The 23952-nt window shown below is 40.8% G+C and overlaps 1 protein-coding gene across 2 annotated transcripts in view; it reads right to left on the bottom strand.

Moving 5' to 3' along the window:
* Positions 1-23952, bottom strand: part of LOC145439125 (zinc finger SWIM domain-containing protein 8-like) — a 68969-nt gene that overhangs the window by 16219 nt on the left and 28798 nt on the right. Inside the window, exons 1-13 of one of the 2 annotated variants that reach the window (XM_080316602.1) lie at positions 14863-15184; positions 14608-14790; positions 13782-13932; positions 13410-13554; positions 10578-10700; positions 10322-10511; positions 9530-9728; positions 8747-8870; positions 5206-5343; positions 5025-5146; positions 2638-2786; positions 1038-1143; positions 855-972 (exon numbers count right to left, since the gene is read on the bottom strand). In XM_080316602.1, the coding sequence (XP_080172728.1) occupies positions 855-972; positions 1038-1143; positions 2638-2786; positions 5025-5146; positions 5206-5343; positions 8747-8870; positions 9530-9728; positions 10322-10511; positions 10578-10700; positions 13410-13554; positions 13782-13932; positions 14608-14790; positions 14863-14887 (1773 nt within the window). In that variant the 5' untranslated portion in view covers positions 14888-15184. Of the gene's footprint in view, positions 1-854; positions 973-1037; positions 1144-2637; positions 2787-5024; positions 5147-5205; positions 5344-8746; positions 8871-9529; positions 9729-10321; positions 10512-10577; positions 10701-13409; positions 13555-13781; positions 13933-14607; positions 14791-14862; positions 15185-23952 lie in introns of those variants that run through there. The other variant, XM_080316603.1, reaches the window with a different exon arrangement.

Raw genomic sequence — 23952 nt, 5'->3', positions numbered from 1 at the left:
ATACATTCATTGATCCATAATTCATAAACTGGCTCAGATAGCTTCAAACTGATTTGTAACGCCTCGATGGCTTAAAAATTAAAATTTTCTCCTAGTCACCATCAGTCGTTCTGTGATAGTCACAATACACATCCTGTTATTCCAAGCCACCATCGATCGACTGCTAAAAGCATGCATCCCCACCTCTAAATCTACTTCTTTGAACTAATTGAGAATTTTCTTTCACTGTCTACTTGTACTTGAAGTTGTTTTGCCGTGCCATGAAACGGCTACTTCTACTTATAAAGGAGTAGATATTTTCACATTTACTTCTACTTCTACAATTTTGACCACCTCTGCATAACCGCACACTAGGGTTGTTCAAAATAACCTTTTTCCCAATTTTCTCGGCTATTCGATAAGATTGGCAAGAACAACGTTGAACACCAAATTTGGCTTAATTCCAACCAGTAGATGACGCTATGGGAATTGGAATATTTGAATTTATCATAAAAAAAATTGAAATTTTTTTTTCAAATTTTGCTGTTTACCCCATGAGATTGTTGAGTTGTCTACAAAAACGATGCAAAGCTAATGTGACGCAATTCCAACGCGTAGAAGCAAAGTTATTTGAGTTTCTAATTAATAATTCTATGATTATTTACCCATCGTCAATGCTATTTTTCAAATCCAAAATTTTCAACTGCAATAACTTGGCTTCTACCGATTATAACTGGGCAAAAATTTGAAGGAAAAATAAATTTAAACAACGCTACTGTACGCGGATCTGAGAGCAGATTACAGAAGTATGTGTGATTCGTTATGTGATATGGCTCAGTCACGTACTATCAGCAGATAAAAATAAAAACACACACCCTTTCTGGTGACGTCTCTGAAACTAAATTCTCCGGATTGCTCAACATTTCTTTCGCGAGCTTAATCGCCATCTCGCTCGCCTTTGCTATATATCCATGGACGTAGAGCGATTCCGCTCTGCCAAATAAAAATCACACAATTCAGCAGGCGCTAGGATTATTGAGCAGCCAACATCCGCAAACCTCGAAAACAGATAGTCCAGTTCTTGTCTGTACGATGTCATAATGCTTTCTTGGTCATTCTTTGTCATGAAATATTTCTTAACCGGAATCATCGTAACGGGAGAAGCTAGAAAAAGAAATTTCATTTTTAGACATCTTATCAAATTTGTGCTGTCTGCTAAATAGATCTGGTTTTGTTCTAATTCAAGGTCAAAGGTAAGAATCCACAGATTATATAGTTTAATCGCCGAAAATGACCAATCACCAAGTTGCCGGTACAGTTGAGGAATTTAAGAAATACCCATTCTCTTCAACTCTTGAAGTGTAACGCCAGGGCTGCTAATTATCCGTCAGTAATAGCTATCAACTGACAATCAGTTAAGCTAATGAACGGTTATCGCGCACAATCTTGCAATACAGGCTTATATCAGCAGTGTATGTCATTGAGAAATGATTTGTGAGTATAATTTTAGAACCACATTTCTCAAATTTTTATGCTTTTTATGCCTCAAGTATTTATTATGAGTTTACGTATCACCTTTGTTTTATCTAACAGGAAAAGCGGCGCTAGGGGTACATATGATTCGCTTTAACAGCAAGATTTCGTTTGGTAAAACGGTATCAACTCTTTTGAAAACATGATGATCGACAATCGTAGATATTTTTTTCGCATTCGATAAATTTGATTAAAATGCTCTTGCAGCTGCTATGAAGCAAAATTTCTTAAAATTGAAAGACGATTATTGATCTTTCCTGTTTCGCCCCCCCAATCCCGCTTGCGCAATGCATGCGAAACAACACCGAGAGTCTGATTAATTTAAACCGCAAGCATAAAAGATCGATGGTGCCACGAGGTCATTATCTCCTCGTGGAGTGTCGCAATGGGGGAGAAGAGCACGTCCTGTCTTTGCAAACTAGTTTTAAATAGGCCAGGCATTACTTGAATATACACACTAATTACTAGGGCAAGTTTTTGCAACTTTTTTTGCAGCTTCCCGAATACTCAAAAGTTATGTAGTATGGTGTTTTAAGCTGGTTGAAGGAACCTTATATTACAAGTTTTCTCGATTTTTCATTCAACTAACTTTTTGCTAGATATATTCCGCACTATAATATGTTTATATTATGTAAATTGCGAATAGATCACTTCATCATTTCACTGTCGATTAAACTTGAGGTCCTCTCTGATTTGATGAACATTAAGACTAGACCGCCGAAAATTATATTTTCACTCGGTCAATTTTTTCAGACTATTGATTTTTGAGTTTTGTTGCAGCGCCTTGGATACTGAACGATTCGAGTATCTCATACCCATATAATTTCAAGGAACTTGCCCATGAATGCAACTTTTGTGAAAAATAAATGCAACTTTTCACGGATTTGACTGCAACAAAAACTTGCCCTACACTAATCTTGATTTATTTCTTTTAACTGCAGTTCGAATATGTTGGCTTTCTGAAGAAATTTGCTGCGGCCAAAGTGTTTTTCAGACCTTCAACTTCAAGTTGAGGCCACATCACATGCGCATGCGCAGTGCCCCTTCAAGAAATTCCCATTCGCATTCTTAATTATAGCCGGCAAGCTCCTACCCCAAGACACATACATATCAGCGAGCACATACCGGTACTGCATTGTACAGACGCGGAATTCCCGCACGTGCAAATGATATGTCGGCAAATATCAATGCAAGCTCCACCGTTCCACTCAAAGTCGCAGGTCCTGATTGCCTCTTTGAATCCGGGAAAAAGTCGGAGATGGGGTTCTTTATATCTGCAGGTAACAAAGCGGCTATTAGAGAGAATTTTGTAAACCCCACGACTTGCGTACATTTTTTGAACAGCAATAGCGGCCAGTGAATTCGGCACTTGGTGTAAATTTGTCATGTTGAATGCGTCACTTTGAGAATTTGGCATTAGAAATGCGATAACTATTATTATTCTGAAGTGATGCTTCGATATTGTATTAATACACATGATAACGAATGTTTCACTGAGTATACGAGTGAATTGTGATATACGGCACTCCACACTTGGTATGTATTTATTAATGTATTCAGGTTAGGCTTAGTTACCGTCGATAGGCGAATACACTGGTAACCACTGCAAGACTCCATGAAAGCTAAGCCCAAATTGATTACAATGTGATATATGACTCGTGATCAACATAAGGCATCGCCAGGCCATGTTACATCACTTTATATTTTGACCATGACGAATTACATCACTGCCAAAAAGCGAATGAAACCAGGCACGCAAAATCCCTAGTTGCTGCTTATTGATTGTGAGATGCAATCTGATATCGACATGTTCATTATCATGTCCAACATGCAGCGGGCCGATGCATAACGATAAGGGCACGACACGGAAATGAGAGACTGTGAAACCTACTCCAGTAATGTTTGCAATGATTGAAGGCCAGCAGTATTCAGATTATCTTATTGGTTATCTTGTGGTACCAAAAGTATGCTTCATTGCAACTAAAACCATTCTTTTGGTCACCGGGAATATTCAGAGCAGCATCGATCACAGGGAATAGTATTTTATATTTTGATCACAAGCGTTAGAAGCGTACCACATATCCTTCGACAAAACCAGTTTAGAACGCTTTTACAAAGTGCCAGATCGAATTGAGCGTTTTTGTTCCGTGTGGGACTATAAATGAAATAAATGTTACAACAATCCACGCAGCTGGCTTACTCTTAACCTAATAAAAATCTGCAGGTTTTGTAATCCGTGAAATTGAGGTTTATAATGTAAGCCAACCCCCCTGAGTTGTTACAAACACAGGGATATCTAGATCTAGTTTTAGGTACCCCTGTTACAAACAGCCTGAACACAAAAATAATGACACGGCACACGGCAGAGCCAATCAGACAGCAAACAATATGATATCAGCTGATGTTGGCAGCAAGAAATTCAACACACGACAAACTCGCCAGCTGAGTCCTGCAGCGCTATCGAATTACAATGGGAAGCGTCAATGAAAAAGAGAGACCTCACACAGAGCTTCATTACATGATGCCTACAAAGTGAAATGGACAAAATACTTGAAGGGGCGAAGCCATATTCTCAATGAGGCATCGTAGAATATGATCCGCGTCTAATCAGCAATCGCAGCAGCGTGAGGTAGCGAATTACCACAGTTATTTCTCGACGCTAAACGCTTGAAGTATCATATGTGAAAAGTAAGCATGGGACTGACTACGATACTATATTATTACATACATTACTGCACACTTCCTTTGCCGCTTTGGCACCTTTACATCATCAATACTATTCAACACTATTATAGATGCATATTTTAATCCTATATCAGACAAAGAGGTCAGTTTCAGTTAATGGCCCAATCGAAACTGAAGCGTCAGAACGCACTTGTCACCAAGGAGCGATGTGATTATCGATATATAATTTACAGGTCTCCTGCTTACAGAACTTCAAAGTAAGGTGTAAATTATTCAAGGCAAAGTGACAGTCTTACAAGAAGCAGGCCTGACGAGATCATCAGACTTCACCAGGGCTTGCTATATTATTGGAAGCAAACAATGCCGGATTGGATCAGGCAACTGACATTAAATTAATAAACAAAAATCACCATTTTAGATACCAACCTGACCCACATACATCACATCCTAGTTCACCGACTGGCAACACTGGTTAGGTCAGATTAGAGATTAGACCGAAATTAATTACCATGGACTCTCAAACTAAGATCTGTGGCCACCCTGGGGACCGGTGAACTGATATAATGATATTCGTGAAGGCTCAACAACAGTCTTAGCATATAATTGCACAAGCGGAAGAAAATTTATAAAATTTAATTCACAACACTCAATTCCAACCAATACAATGGAAGTTATTGGAGTACAAAGTCTCGGTAAAGTATTTACGGTCGGTGGCAAATTCTTTCATCATTTATTAGATTTACCCACCGTGGTACTTAGTTTTGAAATCCTAAATTTTGAACATCAGTGACGTCACATGCATGTGTCAAGTCAAGCTTAACACTCACTTTCCTCTTTTGATGATATTCAAAGTCTTCTCGTGCCAGTTGCCTAGCCGAACTTTCAGATCCTCTTTGCGGCATTTCGACAGAGGTGGGCTGAGCAGCACTAGCCTCCACAACGCCACGATCTGCAGACGCATACAACGTAAAAGAAAACGTTCAAATCCGAAAAGCGCAAGAGCAAAACCTCGTCGCAGAGAGAAGCCGCGGCGTGTTGCGCGATTTCGGAATTGATGTTATTTGCAGGCCGGTGAGCGGAGTGCTGCCCGTTGCCGTTGTGTAAGTGCGCCGCGGACGTGCACGTGTTATACCACCACACGGCGACCTGTAAAATATACAACATAGCAACAACGCTGTCAAACTAGAAACTGAATGAGTGCAAGTGGCAGCTTTTAAGACGATTGCCCAACATTGGAGCATGCGATGACTCGACACCAGTCAATTAGTGTGTTGACTCGACTTGTACTCGACTCATTGCGCATGACTCGGACCAAGTCATATGACTCGAGAATGGGTCTACCAAGCAGGGCATGGTATGGTATGGAAGTATGGTATGGTATGGTTCGATATTTTGGTATGGAATATGGAACAATGCAAGTATGGTATGGAATGGAAGATTTTAATCTATGGTATGGAACGACATTTCCCTACTTCCATACTTAGGTGTTTTATACATTTTATCGTGATCTGTGCAAGCTTCATGAAGCGTACGTTGATCGCTGTTCACGGAATACGATCGCTTATTTTATGTGTGAACGTGAACTATTGAATGCTGTGTAGGAACAAATACACGCTTGTGCAACGGTTTTGGGAGCACTTGGAATGACATGATTTTGTGATGTAATAATGACAACAGTAATGTTGATCCGATATTCTATTGAGTCTAGACAGGCGTCTCCGAGCAAAGTGTATCGTGTGCCGCAATAATTGGTAATGTGGTCTACTCCAACTACCTCATTCCTTGAGTGACGACAGCTTACAAGCAATCATGACGCAACATACTAATTGCTCAATGTGATTGATAATTACATTTCTTCTGAAATATTGTCCGCACATTTATGCTATTTACATAGCGAGATATCTTATTGGTCACATTTCAAACGATCTCACATTAGGATTATAGATCAGGGAGTGGGGTAGATATAGTTTGAAATTCTCGCCAAGCTAACCTCAACCTAATACTGTACTAATAATCACGCAGATCCCTGCAGTATTGATCGCCCGTAGCTGGGATATTTTATGGGTGCGCCTATATTATAGATTAGTTGGCGAGTATTTACTTCAAACTTGCACGTGTCTCATGCCAATGTACCGGAAATGCGATGATATTCTTATGGAGCAGGGGCGGGCAACTTCTCCAGTCAGCGGGCCGGATATAGGAAAATTAAGTACTTGGCGGGCCGGATTGCTGAATGGATACATTATTCGCGCATTCATACAAGGAATAAATCGTATTTAATGAATATATTTTATCGACAGCAATATGTCACTTCAGAGGCATTTCTCGCCGATACTGACAATGCAATGTGGATTTGAGAACAGCATTGTCATACAGGCGCCGCCATGTCTGCTTCCCTCTGATCAACCAAATCATGGTGCAATCCTTAATTAAGATTTCAAAGCGTTTGATAAGCCCGGTACCCAAAATTTACCAAGATTTCAATTCATTAGGGTTGAGTACATCGTAAATGCCGATAATGCAAGCAAGTCTTCTCGCTTCGACGAGCTTACGCATAAGCTCCACTCTCGCACGCTGCGCAGTGCGCACACCTATATAATAACATACAGTCACTAAAATTTGACGTTTAGGCAAGTAGTGGGGAATCTCGGCAGATTCGGGCCGCTGGCCACATTAACATGTAAGATGGGAAACTGTCCGCGAGCCGGACAAAATCTCGTCGCGGGCCGCATCTGGCCCGCGTGCCGTATGTTACCCGTCCCTATATTATGGACTGTCCTAGATAACAATCTGCTGACTATCTCATTTTGCTCGCGGAGGCTACAGAGTAGACGTACACGGCACCTCTCCACCGTGAACAAAACCTCACCAAAACAGACTCTGTAACACTGTGGCGAGATAGCGCAGTGGTATAATCCGCGGCTGCAACACCAATGGGTGCGGGTTCGAGTCCGACCGAGGTCGACTTCCGAATTCCGATATCTAAGTGTTGGAGGTTTACCTAGGCTCCTCCTCGCCACCTCATCCGCGTCAGCGGTGTCTTACAAAAAGCCTAGAGGTGGGCCGTGCTATAAGTCGGCAGTTACGGAAAATAACAAGAATATCGGCCTGGTGTAAATGACCATAGTAGTCGACAAACACCATGAATACCCCAAAACAAACAAACAAACAAACTCCGTAAAACTATCACCAGGAATTAGATTCGCATCATGGCTAGTTTAAGCAAAAATGACATCCGAAATATCAATAATATAGGTGCTAGAAAATGTACAATACTTATGATATTGAAGTATCTGAAAGTATGGAATATGTATCAAGTATGGTATGGAACAATGTTGGTATGGTATGGAAAATTGCAAGTATGGTATGGAGAGAGTAAGGCAAGTATGGAGTATGGAAAATTGTCGTTCCATACCATACCATACCATGCCCTGCTACCAAGGCAGCCATTTCATTGTAATTTCGAAGAATAATAAAGTTATCCCACTAATATCATTTCGTCTATCAGTACTGATACTTAAAATGCCACCACAAACAGTAAAAAGTGATTTAAATTAGTATATTACAGATGCGAAGCATTGGATATCACCGAACAGATTTGTAAAAAGTGGGTTTCACACGACAGTAACTCGAAACCGAACAGTCAACACAATGACTTGACGCGATGGCGAATTGAAAATGACTCGACTCGACTCGTAACTATAAAAGTGAGATTGACTTGTGACTCGGAACCTTGCGACTTGGTTACGACACGAGTCAAGCATGCTACTTTATAAGCTCAAAACTCAGCGCTAATCCTGAAATTAACCCTCGCTCAAACACAAACCCTCAAATCTAAATCTAATCCTTATCCAGCCCCACCCCTAACTCTAACCAACATGCTGAAGTGTCACATCCTATTATGCCGTATTCTGTTATGTTTACGTACGTTCCAAGACATGCCAAAACTCTTTCTCGGAAAAGAAAGGCTGCAAAATACTCTCCAGCGTCTTTGAACAGTAGATTTTTGCAGGTGATTAGCTACCAAAAATGTGCAAACTTGAGTGACGAGAGTTTGTTGGAACTACCTTGTCCAGCGGCAAACGCGCATCATGTAGCCTACTTATGGTACGCATATGCACAAATCGTATATATGTTATGTATAAATCATGATACTGTGCATATGCCGCAAAAACATCAACAACAAAAATAAATAACGTCGTATTCCTGTTACGAGTGAAGTTGGCTACATTTCAACTCAACCACAATGAAAACCTATTCAAAATTTGCTTCTTCGCAGGAGATAACTGAAGCCGTAATGTACGCGATTCCCGACCTCAATACTGTAGAAGTAACCTAGCATGAAACAACATGGGCAAAAAGAAAACAAAGACAGAGCTTGAAGCAAGCCACAAGACCACTTTCTACTTGACAGAACTCAACAGCAATGTCAGCGATTCAGCCTCAGAAGTAATCCAATGTGAATCAGTTTGCCACAGGCCGCGCAGCGAACGCTAAAAGACACCCCCCCAGTCAGATTGGGAAGGGAAAAGAAACAGATAAAAAATACCTGTTCGAAACACAGGCACTGCTCAGTAATGATATCCAGCAACAGCACGGAGTTGCAGTCGCGACGACGCAGCATCTCCCGTACTATGCTCAGCAGATTCCATATGCCTTCGGGTTCACGTCCTCTGTAAGAAAGACACCCTTGTTTGTAATCAAGCTCTTTACACAATCGTTCTATTTTGTGAAATATATCTACCATCTAATTTCAATTCTACTCTAATTTCTGGTTTCCCTGAAAATGCTACTTTTGATTGATGTATTTTCCAGATCAAGTTATACAAGAATATCCCTCGCCAAGGGAATAACAGTGCAAAGCCGCTTTCACATTACTTGCACAGTAGAGCTGTTCAAAATTAACTTTATCTGGATTCCAGCGATTCAGTCATTAAATTATCAGGTTACCCAAAAAAACGCTGCACACCAAATTTGGTTCAATCCTAACAAGTATAGGGCTCCGCAGATCTAATAGAGATTTTTAATTTAAACAGGAAAATTAAAAAAAAATTATCAAATTTTTCTGTCAACCACATGAAATTGTTGAGCTGTCTTCAGAGACGATGCAAAACAAATTTAACTCAATTCCAACTAGTACAAGCGGAGTTATTGGAGTTTTTCGTTGATAATTCTCGGATTATCCTTAATTGATTTTGAACGAACTGAGCTTGATATTGTTGCACTTCTTTCCAATTTTCAAGTTTTTGCAAATTCAATAATTCTAATTCTGATCAAATTTGAATTTGGAAAATCTGAGAATTGTGGACTTGTGCAACCCCGAATCGCTCACCGCAAAGGCCGCAACAGACTGGAGTATTCGGACGCGGCAGGTGGCTCAGTCGAGGACAGGTAGAGCGAGTTGACGTCGCTGTACACGATCGGCGAAGGCCCGCAAAACTTGACCAATGTCTTCTTGATGTTATCGACCAGCGCCTGCTCGTCAAGACACCAAATGCTAATGTCCGACAAGCTGGGCCCGGCGGTAGGATCTAAAACGAAATGGATAGTGTTTGGGCCAGGCACGTATCTAGCTGAGAGAAACGGAGGGAAAGGTGAAAGAAGGGGGGATAGAAACTATGAAGGCAATTTTGAAAACAGACAATGTTTTAAATGCTAGTAGATTAATCTGTTTAAATCTATATACAAAGGATCGGATAATCTTGCTAGTGTCAACATCTCTATACACATAAACATATGCCACATGCATAATATTAAAATAAAAATCTCAAACAAATTCCATGGCCTCTATTAAATGCACCAATCGATGTGTGCTGGTGGGATACCCATCACAGGCATAATCTAGTGTGACGAATTGTTAATAACAAAAATTTAGGTCCTTAAGACAGTGCACAACAAAGGCGTGAAGAAACATTATTAACAATATGAGAATGCATTCATAATGAGGGATAAGCAGATTAGGATAAACGGATTACTCTCTCCCAGAGAACAATAAGAGAATTTACAAGGGGGTAGGGTCGAACATGGGAAGGGGGTAGAGTTGTCTATGATACTATCCCCCTATCTACGCCACTGGTTTTATCATCCTGGCCAAAATGAATAACAAAAATAGGCATTCAAATACCAGGCGCTCCTGGCTCTTCGTTGATGGCCGTGGAGCTGGAAGCCAGCAGCTCGTCGAGAAGTCTCTGCGCCGTCGGAAGAATTTGCTGCGGTAGCTCGCTGATCAGGTACTGCGCGAATTTCTGCAGCTGATCGCGCTGTAGCCGCGACAACGATTCCGACACGGGCGCTCTCAAACAGACGGTGTCCGGCTGCAAAATACGACGACGCAAAATAATGGCAAGGCAGTTCAACGTCAGACCCTAAACCAAGCCTACTTGCTGTATCCGGGCAAGGCAGAGGGCTACCACGTGAGAGCACCATTTCGCGTTGCTCTCGCAGTTGCAGGCGCACGAAGTGATTCTCTGCCTGTCGAAGGTGACCGCCACCAAGCACGAGCCCTGGGAAAAAGAGGCAAGTTTAACAAACTTGCGACTTGGAGCAGTTATGACAAATCTCGCCAGAGATTATCAGTAATAAAGTGGCCGGCATGACTTTTCCAGAAGTTGAGTGCGATTTGCTTACCACTACTGTTTTCACTTTTTCAGTAATGGTATGAGTGAAATAGTCATAAAAAAACAGCCCGGCATTGTCATATCGCCAGAGGTGGTACTCATGGAGGGTTTGCCAACTTGTAATACTCACTCAATTGGCCATTTTGCATTAGCCGTGCTTGATGCATCTTTTTTGATATATCTTGGAAATTGCTATGTACTTTTAATTGTGAACGAGTAGAAACTTACGACATTACTACTACTTCTACTTGACAACAAACGCTGACTATTTCGAATCAGACTACCTATGCAGTCTGCATATCGTCGCAGTGGAATCAAACTAGTTTATGTCCATTTTTCATACTTTGAGAAAGTTGATTTCACGTAAAATTTTCATCTTCTTTCAGCCATATATTGGCCCCGATTAACTTTGAAATAATGAGACAGACATGACCATGGCCTAGATTTGACCGAAAAAATTGAAATTTTTAAAAATGGACCTTCGAAATTGGAAAAGTGGACATAAGCTACTTTGATTCCACCGCGGCAATACTGTCTGTTTCAAGTAGGCTATTAATGCGAATTTGATTTGGATGAATAAATGGTGTCCGTCTGTCTGGGTCATGACATAGAATACTTTTGCTGCAACATGTGTGCAGAGCAAAGACCCTATCAAATTGACAAGTGGTACTTATTAACACAAACTGTTAATGATTGAGAGGTTAGTAATTAATTAATGAACAGAGGATTTATTAGGCCTATTGTCTACGTTTATGATATTCTAAACAGTTAATGATCCAGTGAAAGACGAAATATTGAATGCATTGTTGCACAAATAATTGATAATACTACTATTTGAGTAGCCTTCAACACATGCTTGTGTGGCGTATGTTAAGTACAGTAAACACTGTTTCTATTGAACGTTGAAAACATGATAATAGAGTGTCTTTTACCGTTATTAAAATCAATATGCCTGGGAGGGCTTGTTGCATGCTAACAATTACAGTGATACCAGTATTCGAACAATACTGCGTGCAGTACATGTACTGGCCAACATCATGATTGATGCCATGAGCAACATTGGAAATGACGAAAGCCTTGACTTGGCTATTTGTTGGAAATATGCAATGACTCAACGTCTCAACTGAAAATGAGCTCAGAGAATTGCCACAAAACAGGTTTAACTCTAAATTTATTTCAAGTCAAAATTAACGATCTTAAACAGCATAACAGAAAATTATAAAACATGACAATGACAGCAATAAACGTATCTTCCATGATTGAGGTTACAGTACCTTCATTTACATAGGAACACTAAAAAATCAGTCTACTACTTCCTATGACATTAGAATTAAAAGTGTTACAATCTCTTGAAAAGACTTCTCCCCAGGAGATATACTAAGGAATTCACAGAACCATACAAGCAGCACACTGTCTATTCAGCTAGCATGGATGTGTCCATTAGTGAGTACGACCTGAATATCTACATCAGAAGCTTTGAAGAATCACAAAATAGGAGCAAAAACAGAGAGCAACAAAACTAATGTTATAGAAAGAGACAATTAAACCTCGAGGGGCTAAAAGTTCTAATATTGTGTATCTAAAAACAACCCGTTAACCTCGATTTGGCACTACCGAATATTTCAGAAATCTCAATAATAAAATAATATCAATACATATTAAGCAATACTATTATGAGCTTTATACACATGCTGCGATGGTTTGAACAATCCACTTTGTTATATGATTAAAATTCTGCATGAAATCAAAGTCTAGTTTGTGGAAAATTGACGCTACCAAATTCCATGAAACGTCCATGAAGTTTGGTGTTTATGGTCCATTTAGAGCAGCGGTTCATAAACTTTTTCGAATAATCGCCCCCTTCTCAAGCTCAACACAAATTTTGGCCCCCATAATATTTTCGCATCCAAATTTTTTCCCACATAATGTTAGAATTGTGCAACTTCTCTTCATTTCTGGTTGGAACTGTCTTTCCTTACGAAGCATAATACCATGTCAACCTATTTGTTTCATTTGGCCGATTATGATTCACAGCAAGCATATAATGTGCTGTCTACAACGGCAAGCCTATAAAGTAGACTAAAAGCTGTAAAATGTCGTATGATAAGTGCACCAACAGTGCAAACATTTACGATACAAATGAGATGCAGGTGGCAAATTTTTTTTCAATTTGTAAACAATTTTGAGAATTTTTCGACCTAACGCTACAATTTTGACTAAATTTTGACTTATTTTGACATCTAAAAAAATCCCCCTAGTTATGACCTTTTTAGTCAACTTTGGTTTCATACGTAAATAAGTCGTTTTCACATGTATTTTTTTAAACGTGTTAATGAAATATATCTCACAAGACGTTCTAACATTTTCGCCCCCTTCCCCCCCACCCGCCCACTTGCCCCCCGTAGGCATTTTCGCCCCCTTCATTCTCAAAATCGCCCACTGGGGGGGCGACACCGCCCACATTGGGAACCACTGATATAGAGCAAGGCTATTTCAGCAAATTGCAGAAAATGAATTTAAGTAAAATTCTAACTAAAATTTGATAGTTTTGAGATGAAAGAGGCCGGAGGGATGCTTTACAGTATGATAACCAACCTTGTTGATGCTCGTCGGCGGTAGTCGCACAGTCGCACTCAGATGAAAGCCGATTTGCATGATATCAACAATGCAATTATTCTTCACTAAATGCTCGCCTTTTTGAAACTCATCCGCATTGCCGTTTGCCAGACAGGAATACAACCTTCGCAAAATGACATTCAGTCAGCAACCAAAATATGCGAACCCACACAGTTCCATAATAAAAATCCAACAGGACTTTATTGGCATGTGAAATGAATAACTAGCATACTAATTAATAACTTGATCAAGCTAAATGTTGATCGATGTTGCCGCCAACAACACAAGACATTGTTAGCGCAGTAGGCTATGGGATTGCACCTGAAATAGTAATTTCAATTCCAACCTTACCTAATGTCATCTTCGCTTTCCGGAAAGCTCCAGAACGCAATTCTCAGCTGCAAATTCTCAGGTATAGGGATTGGAAACCTTTCAACCTGCTCAAATGGAAGCTGCAAAGCCACCGTTTGCGCAGACAATTCGATCAGAGATTGAACTTTGCCTAAAATACAAATCAAATATGCTTTCGCCGTCACTCTTAAATTGAATACAATTAACGCGAGAATTACTATGTTTCATTATGACATTACTTCATAAAAACTAAGTGCAAACGATTCTTCAGATTAACAATAGTGATTCACGAGATGATACACCTAGTACGGAAATGCGCAGTTGCTCTACAATTTACTTTTACTCAGAGTACAAATTCATACCGGCAAGCCAGCTGCAGTGTGTTCACTGTACAGTGTACAGTGTAATATAAAAATTCATGGAGCGGTATTCAAAAAAGATCAATGTCTAATGTCTAATGTTGAAAATTGATTGCACCTCATACAGTATAAGGTCAGTTACAGGTACACAGTTAGGCAGTAACACATATCTTTCGATTACACAGATTAACTTTTGATGATCTTTGGTCACTATTCTGAAATATGGATTTGACAGCAGTTATAGTTAAAGAGCAAACAGGACCATCAGTAAAATAAGAACAGATGCTTTTCATCAATGGATTCAGTTTAGGCATAAAAAAGACTTGGTGGTACAATTTGCTAGAATTTACCACTAGCATTATGTTATCAGATTCCCCATTTAAAACATTGTGATGTGGAAAAGACTATATTTTAATGCTGGAATTATTAATAATTTATTATTTCGCTCCGAAAGACATCATGCATACCCTCTTTCACTTTGGAATTGGATGCCTTTTCAAATCGCGGCTCGGAGACATTGCCACAGCTGGAAAACTGTGTTTGCCACCCACGCCAATTCCTACAAAGACTTTCCGGTTCACTCATCCATGAGCAGAGGGAGTCCTCTTCGAAGTGATCGCTGTCGTCAAATGACAAACCTTCCTCGGGGCCTGAATGTATCATTGCCAGAGAGCATGATAGGAAAAGTACAGTACCCGATACCGATATTCACGAATACTTACCATCCCATTCCACAGCTTCTGCCATGGTTGACTAAGTCAATGTATCCGTTTTATTGGAGGTATGTCCACTTTCACACAATCCTAGCCGCTCAATTGAGGGCAACTATCAACTATGTACCTGATATATACAGAATATGACAGTTTACGTGGATGCACGATCCCAAAACAGTCTTGATCGAATTTGGGCATTTTGATTGGAAAAAATAAGTCTCAGTCACTGCTTATCTCTCTCTCTCTCACAAATAGCTGCATTCGCAACTAAAACCTGTTGTTTTGCAGCTGTGATCATCAATGTTTAAATGTACTCTCATTATCAAGTAAAAAAATGTATGCAAAAATCCATATGCCTATCATATTGCACACAACTTTGACTAATCAGTAGCAGACAACTATACTTTGCAAATACAGACACATATGATATATATAACGCACACTGATAGTGCATCAGGTCTCCTGATCTAACAGGCCGGCAGTTACGCACTATACAACACACACAAGATTCACAATACGACACCAGCTAAAGGGAGCAAAAGAGGGACAATAACAATGCATCAATAATTTGTAATCAGCTGTGAAAGATACCAAGATCCCTGAAACAATAGATTACGAGAGCTAACCAAGCAGGCTAGATTTAGCCTACAGACTTTCATTCCGTTTGCAAGCTTGGAAAAATTTTATCATTAACCTACATACGAAAAACATGGACAAACAAAATCAAATCAGATTAACAATATATTATATTTTGATGGTTTCATATATTGCTTGGAAAAGAATGTACAAATACTTCAATTTGAATTTTCAGTTTCACTGTTGCCAAATTTTTTGCATCAATTGCGGTTGGATGGATAGCGAGATCAATAAATATATACTGTAAGCATATCTCAATCACAAGCTAATAAAGGTGATACGTAACCAGAATAAGCTATCTCCATCACTGATCCCTGATGCTATTTATAATCAAGTTGCAAGTCTGCATAAGAACTGGTATATATTTTCCAGAATATATAGGTACAACCAATGTTGATTTTAGTATATTTCAGTAATTTCAGAACATTTAAAGAATGATGATAAGCTATCATCGAGAAACGGACTATTGTACAATGCACTGATCAAAGTAAAATTGGAGTCCTGACCCTCATAACTGCATGGTTTTTCTTATTGCACTAAGGTTGCCTTGATAAACGAAACATAAAAATTTCATGTTATTATGATAAATACATTACAAACTTTAATCTAGAAACAGAAGATAGAAACACGCCCCGGTATGCAAAACGAAGTTTACCTGCATTATCACAGGCAGAGTAGTTGAATTTTGCTCTGATACAACCACAGAAGCATTACTATTGATCGGTAATTCGGTAATACTGATACATTACATACCAGTAAACTATGATGCTAACACAGTTACCGGAAATTTACAGCACTCGCAGCCTACCATAACCTTGGAACTCTCTATCAAGACATAGAAGGAAAACGTTTGACGGTAAGAATTCTTGAATGAGCTATTTCACGACAAACCGCCTGCAGCTAAGGCTGCTGCCGCTGCTGCTAAGGCGAGCGACGGCAAATCCCTTCCGGCCACGGCGGCCAACTCTCTTTGTCCGGCAACTGCTGAAGATATACAAATAATCCCAACTGGACAATAAATGACGAATAGATGCATGGCGTCACCTACTGGTGCCGAAATCGCCGAACCAACAGCAACAGCAACTCCGAGGCATAAGCAAACCCCAATGCTTGATTGACGAATTTTCGAAAAAGGTGAAAGCACAGTGCCTTGCCAAACTTCAACGCGTTGATAATAAAATGGTGACAATAATCAGACCTGCACTAGGCCCTCTTATATGGGTATGCGGCGTCATACGCAAAATGTGACTCCTATCCCGCGGATATACGTGTCTCTATATATGGCTTCAACTGCCTAATCAGTTTTGAAATAGCTATCGCTCTTCACTGCGGTTCTAAGCACTTGTGACGCTTTGAAATACGATTTGCAACTCCGACCGGTTTGTTATATACTAGAAAATGATACTTTTTATCATTGCGACTCAGTCTCCAATCTCCATACTCTTCCTAACATCAGCGACCCCGCATTGGCATCGTAAGATTAGAAATGCTGATTTACGATGTATGTTAGGAAGAAGTCGAGCGACATATGGTGCAGTCTATCAACCAAACTTCCGCCTTGACCTACAAATAGCTCGCTGATTCATATCAAAACCCGTGACACATTCTTTTTATTTTCCTTTTTTAACTAACATTTTTAAACCCAGTATAGAGTCAAGTGTATCTGTTCGATGCGGGTGTGATCAGACTAGTTGATCCTCAACGTCGTATCGATCATTCCTATCTAAGGCCGAATACTGTGCAGTGTGCATGTATATTTTCTGTGCCACATTCGTTGCCTTCTGTGGTTAGATGAAAATAAAGACTCTATCTCTCTTTGTAGACCAGAATCAATTGACCGAACTCTCCGACTCCGTGATATTGTGACTTTAACTCCCCAGCCTGCTTACGAAAAATCTCCATGATAGTATCGAAATTATCGAATTGAGTTTCAACCACCAAAAATTGGATAGGCTATATAGGCATAGGCATATGCTAAAGGGGTCGCCACCCCAAAACGGGTCGCGGGTCACTTTTCAAATTTCGTACAGGCCGCGGGTAGGGCTGGGCAAAATCGAGTGCCTGAGGGATTCGATTCTGAATCACGTAACATGCTTCGAGTCGCTTATTTTGTACTGTGTTTCGTATGCTGCGATATGGTCGATTAAGGTTTCAGTGCTAGCACTGTGAAAATTAAAATCGAAACTAGAATTCTCGTTGATCAATTAAGGAACTTTCAGTGGTGAGGAGCGTAGGCCCCGAGCGTATAATTTCAATACTCGAAAAAATCGTCTTTTACTACACGACTCGAATGATAAAAATTAACATTCAATTCGGATTGAGCACTCGAATCATTGTGTCCGCAGCCCTAGCCGCGGGCTGCATGAATTCAATATCGAGATAAAATAGGCCACATGTGTCAACATTCGACAATCGACATTCAACAGCAACCACGTTTTTAAAACTTTACGCAAGTATACAACGCTGTACTCTTTAACATTGGCGACGGGTATATAGTTACCACAATAGAAATAATATCATATTATTAAAGAAATACAAATGCAAGAAAAATATTATTTCCACCACTTTCATTCTATTTTTTTAACCACGAGTGGTGCACGATACCTGACAACTTTTCAGCGGCTAAAGAATCGATCGATATTGGGGTTAGCTAGACACGGTAGCCTACTTGTTGGAAAACTATAGATCAGTGGTTCTTAACCTTGCTCCCAGCGCCCCCCAGGGGGCGCTGGCGATTTTGTAGGGGGCGGAAACGCTCAGGGGGCGATATGGGGGGCGCTGGGCTCAGGGGGGCGGTATGGGGGGCGCTGGAGAAAAATGGCTTCGCAGTAGATGATGTGGTGATAGGACATATCCTTAATGAGTATTCAGAACAAATTAACACCGAAAACTTCGTTATATATAGCCTTCAAAGTACAAATAGGTTTAATTGTCCATGGGTGCCTAAATGACCGGCACCGAATGTTCCTGTCTTGGCAATCTGAATCCCAAAACACGAATTCAATCTGGCAGGGAAAAATTATATGCCAGTGAAGAAATACCAATTTGAAATCGTGTGTGTCTCTTAGTTTAGTACGATCGGGCGACATGGATATTCCTGTTGGGCGATATCCCTGTTGGGCGATTCTATATTTTCGATATTGCAGACAGGGGGTCACGAAATAACATCATGCAACGAAGTCATATTAACGGGTTCACCCGCCCGAATATGTTTAATTATTAGTTACGGGCCCTACAGTATCCAAGACACCTCACAATGTTCGCTTCAAGTTTTGATGAGTCTGCGCACACTCAACAACTCACTGCGCTGACCCTTGGACAACAGTGCGTAACGACTAAAAAAGGTCATAACTTCGGATTGGATTTGTTGTGAGCAACGCAGATTTTCTGTGCGCAGAGACGGTGTCAGCACTGCGCACGTGCGCAGCTTTAAGGGAACATTGCATCTCACTCAGCTCTACCGGTACATCTGGTAACGTGAGCAGAGAGGGCAAGAAATTGATAGCAATATCTTTGCAATCCCCGGTCTTACTGACTGATTTTAGCATGAATTATCGAAAGTTTTCGCGCCTCGCACTGGCTCGCTAAACAGTACAGCTGATTCCGTGGCAAAAGCGAACAACGTGATGGGGGGGGGCGGTCGGTTTATCACCCTATGGGAGCCCAAGACCCAAGTTTTTTCGCGGGCCTGACGAAGTGACGTTTTGTTCCTGCCAACGGGTATACGCCCGAAGATGTATAATTATTATTGAGGGGTCCTACCTTTTCAAACACACATCACTCAGCTCTACCGGCAAATCTGTTTACGTGAGCAGAGAGAGGATAAAAATTGATATCAATATACATGCAATTCCCGATCATATTGACCAATTTCAATCATTAATTAGTGACATTTTCCGCGCTTCGCGCGTCTAGGCGAGAGTAGCTGCCTCAGTAAATGGACACCCAATGTAGATACCTAGTATCAGCAAATAGCGGACAGCCGAATGGGGGTCTGGGGGTGAAGTCCGCCGGAAGTTTGGTTTATCACCCGATGGGGGCCCAGGACCAACGTTTTTTGTTTTTGGGGGGGGCTGAGGAAGTGCTGTTACGGCCCTGGTAACGAATAATTTTACCTACGTGCGCGCCCGAATATGTTTAATTATTACTTACGGGCCCTTTATTTTCCCATACAACAGCTCACTCAGCGCTACTGGTAAATCTGATTACGTGGGCTGAGAGGATAAAAAGTTTATAGCTACTTATATATGTAATTACCACCTATTCATTCATGCATTATAGAAGATTTTGGTACCTAGGGCGACCAGGCCACACAAACTTTGCTGACCATCGAAATCACGCTATGGGGTTCGTGGGGGCGAAGCCCTCAGAAGTTTGGTTTATAACGTTATGGGTGCGCAAGGCAATCGTGTATAGGGGGGTTGACGAAGTGCTGTTACGGCCCTCCCTCTTACTCATTGTCTTTATTACATTCCTCACAACATTAAGTTGGGGGGCGCTGGAGCACGATAACTTTTGAAAGGGGGCGCTGGACGAAAAAAGGTTAAGAACCACTGCTATAGATCCTCGTAAATAGCTTATGATCTTGTGGGCAAGCCCCAAGTCGTTTCCTAAGCGACTTCGGTCTTGGCGTTGGCAATGCCCCCATTCATATCAGCTTTGTTCTCCTCCATAGAGTGCCGTTATAATTACAATAGCTGAAGCCGAATCAGCTTGTGAGAGCGATGTTGGGCACAAGAGAAGCTATGAACAGCAACAACAAAATTTTGAAACTTAAATCAATTTTAGCATTTCAAAATGCTTTACTTAGCGTTCTTTCGAAATCTCAAATCAGGCCACGGGCCGTAAAGTATGACCAAGGGGCCGCATGCGGCTTGCGGGCCGCGTGCTGGTGACCCCTGGGCTAAACTCGATATATATGCAGCTATGCCGAAATGACCGCGTGATTTGGTGCGAGATTATTCGGCGCCAGCCAGGACATACCAAGACCAACGTATCAGTTTTATAGGGCAACATGCAACGCCGCGAACATAAACTATATTTGTTGCGTCTGGCTGGCATATTGGCTTCGGCCAGGAATTGTTCCTAATTTTTTATCCAATCGAGCAAGTTTGACTTCAAATATTCTGCATATTGGAGCATAGGCTACCTGCCATATTTGCTTTGCAACGCCGACGATAACTGACTTATGAACTCATCACTACCAACGAATGAATGCGGCCGAGCCGTATCTCATAGAGTAGTCAGCTCAGTCGATATTGCACCAGCTGACGGCACGGAACAATATTTAGTAATCAAGCCTTCCTCACATTGAACTTTCGCTCTCTCGAATCATGGTTTCAGAGGGTCGAAAGTGCATGAAAGTTGATCAGGTTCAAGAAAATATTTCAATAGAGTTCGCCAACTGGATTAAGATTTAAGATTATATAAATTTTATTAGGACTCCTGAACCTAAATCAGGGTCGATAACCTATCGAACTCACTTCCCCACGTGATCGTCCCGTACGTTTGGCTGTGACTAGGGCTGGGCACAATGATTCGAGTGGTACTCGAATCTGAATCGAGTAATAATTTGAATGATTCGAGTCGAGTAGTAAAAGATGTTTTTTTCCAGTCCTGAAATTATACGCACCTCGCAATTGAAAGTTAACTTACTAACTGAGGATTGAGGAAGCCTTGAAACCTTGATTGGCCGTGTTGTAGCATACGAGACATAATACAAAACTACGAAGGTTACTGGAAATAACACATTTCCGAATTCATGATCCTCCCACAACATTGTCAAGGAGTGTATGGTCGAAAAAATACCACAACACGCGTTGTGTTCTTTGTGGTGGCATAAAAGGTACATATTTGAACTTTGGCATGGTGTATTCTGTTGTGACGTCATAATGAGTGATACAGTCGACTGGGCCAGAAGCGTAATACCAATACGTGATTCAGAATCGAATCACTCAGGTACTCGATTTTTCCCAGCCCTAGCTAAAACTATTCGGGAGGACGACAAAATGGACTGTCCAACCTAACTCGAGATGTATAGAAGCTTAAAACTTTAGTATACTTTCATGCCTGTCAGATTTTTTGCTAAAAGTCATATGAAGTTTCTATAGCAGAGGTTCTTAATCAGTGTTTCAAGGGAGCCTCAGCAGTTCATTTGCCAGTGGCAGGGCTTCTATGCTGGTCAAGACACATGCTGAACTCATACGTATGAATCATGATGATGGTGATTGCTGATGACATATCGCTCTTGGCCATCATTGGCTGCAGGCAACGGCGCGATCAGTCGAATTGTCACTATTGCAAGGGTAACACGCGCATGTGCACTGTGCACTTGTGCAGTGGCGTTAGCAGGTACGGTTGAGGTTCGAAATCGAAACCCCGTCCTTGTGAAATTCCAATTCGATCTCTAATATTTATTAGCTCATTTGTCAGTAAAATATGGTATCACGATGTTGCGTTTCGAACGAACAAATACGAGGGCACTTTCCAAGGTGAAAGCACGAATGTCATATAGGCTAGCCTACTATTCGCATTTCTGAACTGTTAACCGCTCTTTTGATGCAAAGTTTATTTCGTGCACCAGTAATCTAGTAGTAATGTATTAGTTTGGTGGCATAAAAGGTACATATTTGAACTTTGACATAGTGTATTCTGTTGTGACGTCATAATGAGTGATACTTGAATAGTCGACACTACCAGAAGCGTAATACGTGATTCAGAATCGAATCAGCGTAGGCCGATTAGTTTGCTGGCAGCTGAACGACGCTTCCGCCTAATCGGCCATCTAGTGCGGCATCAAGATGAGCAACCAGTAATTGCCATCATTAACCACATTCCATTGCATCGACAAGCTACAAAAGATCCAAAACATCGCTGCTCGTTTGGTAACTCGGTCAAGGAAGCGTGATCATGTAACGCCGATTCTTAGATCCCTTCATTGGTTACCCGTGAAATTTAGGTCTGAATACAAGCTTCTTCTGAACGTCTTCAAATGCATGGAGGGAAGTGCACCAACGTATCTTCGTGAGCTAGTGACAATGTATAATCCCGGAAGAGCGCTACGTTCTCAGTCCCAAATGCTCTTGTCAGTTCCAAGAGTTAGAACATCGACCTACGGCGTGAGAACCTTTCCTTCCTCGGCCGCCATTCTGTGGAACAATCTTCCAATTTCTATCAGACTATGTGACTCGCTATATGTTTTCAAACGCAAAATCAAGACCGTTTTATTCACACGAGCGTTCGAACTAGAGTGGTGTTCTTTCCGCCCTACAACTATGCACTTCGTCTTTTATACATATCGTTTACTTTTATATTTTATTGCCTTTTATGTACAGCGCCCTAGTGTAGTAATGACATATTGTTATATTCGGCGCTCTATAAATTATTATATTATTATTATTATTATTATTCCCACGGAGCCATGCCCCAGAGGTGGCTGGAAACGGAAAACATGGCGCTCGACAATGGAGACTGATCTAGCGCAACGGGGACTGTCGCTTGAAGACGTCCACGACCGCCTACGCTGGAGACGCTTAACACGAGCCCAAAGCTGATTTTCTCGATGTTCTTTTGTTTCCTGTTTTCTTTTGCCCTTTTTTATTTTATCTAATGGAAAAGTCGATATATTAGATGTGTAATAATGCGGTAAATTTTTGTTTTTACGACTCAGCGAAATTTTGGGTTCGACGAATGGCTTGCAGATATTAGCAAAAGGTTAAGAACCGCTGGACTAGGGTCCTAGGAAGGTCGATGGAATATATATATATCATGATCGGTCTCTGTATGTAGAAACCCCATAGTTTATAGCTATAATAAGGCATCGATCTGAAATTATTGCAACTAAATTCAACGGAACAAACTGCGGTTCTGATCAATTCAATAAATATTGCTTTTGAAAAAGGAGTTATAGCGGTAGCCTCCGGTACATAACACAAAGTTTTATCGTACATCTTAGTGGCGGTAGCCTACATTTGACAGTTGAAAATATAGGGTCAATATGTGTCTCCTTTGACGAAAAAGTCTTCCGGCTCCTGTCTTAAACGGACCAAAACTATCTTTGACCAGGACTACATCGTTATGCAGCATTTTACGGTCGGCCGTCATCATCAGAACATCCATTACTACCAGAGATGAGCGGATTTGAAATTTCTATGTCCTAATCCAATCTAAACCTTCAAATCCAAATCCTAATCCATAAGTTTTTCATATTCAAGTCCATGTCCAATCCTAATCCGATTCAAACTGGAAATTCAGAAAAAATATTAATTTATGCAATGGAGGGATTCGAAAATTTTCTTTCACAACCAACGATTCACTTGATTCAAGATAACATAGTAACCATAAGTACATTAATAACTGATCTGAATAAAGTTTGTCGCCATTCGCCACACGACATTTCAATCTCCCAGAAAATAGTTCAATCCAATCCCGTTCTGAAAAAAATGTCTAATCCAAATCCAATCC

This window comes from Botryllus schlosseri, chromosome 5 (assembly GCF_051294905.1).
Source record: "Botryllus schlosseri isolate E-star chromosome 5, Bs_hap1, whole genome shotgun sequence".
In the NCBI taxonomy this organism is placed as follows: Eukaryota; Metazoa; Chordata; class Ascidiacea; order Stolidobranchia; family Styelidae; genus Botryllus; species Botryllus schlosseri.
Note: the sequence above shows the minus strand (reverse complement) of the source record. Positions and strands in the feature narration are given on the sequence as shown.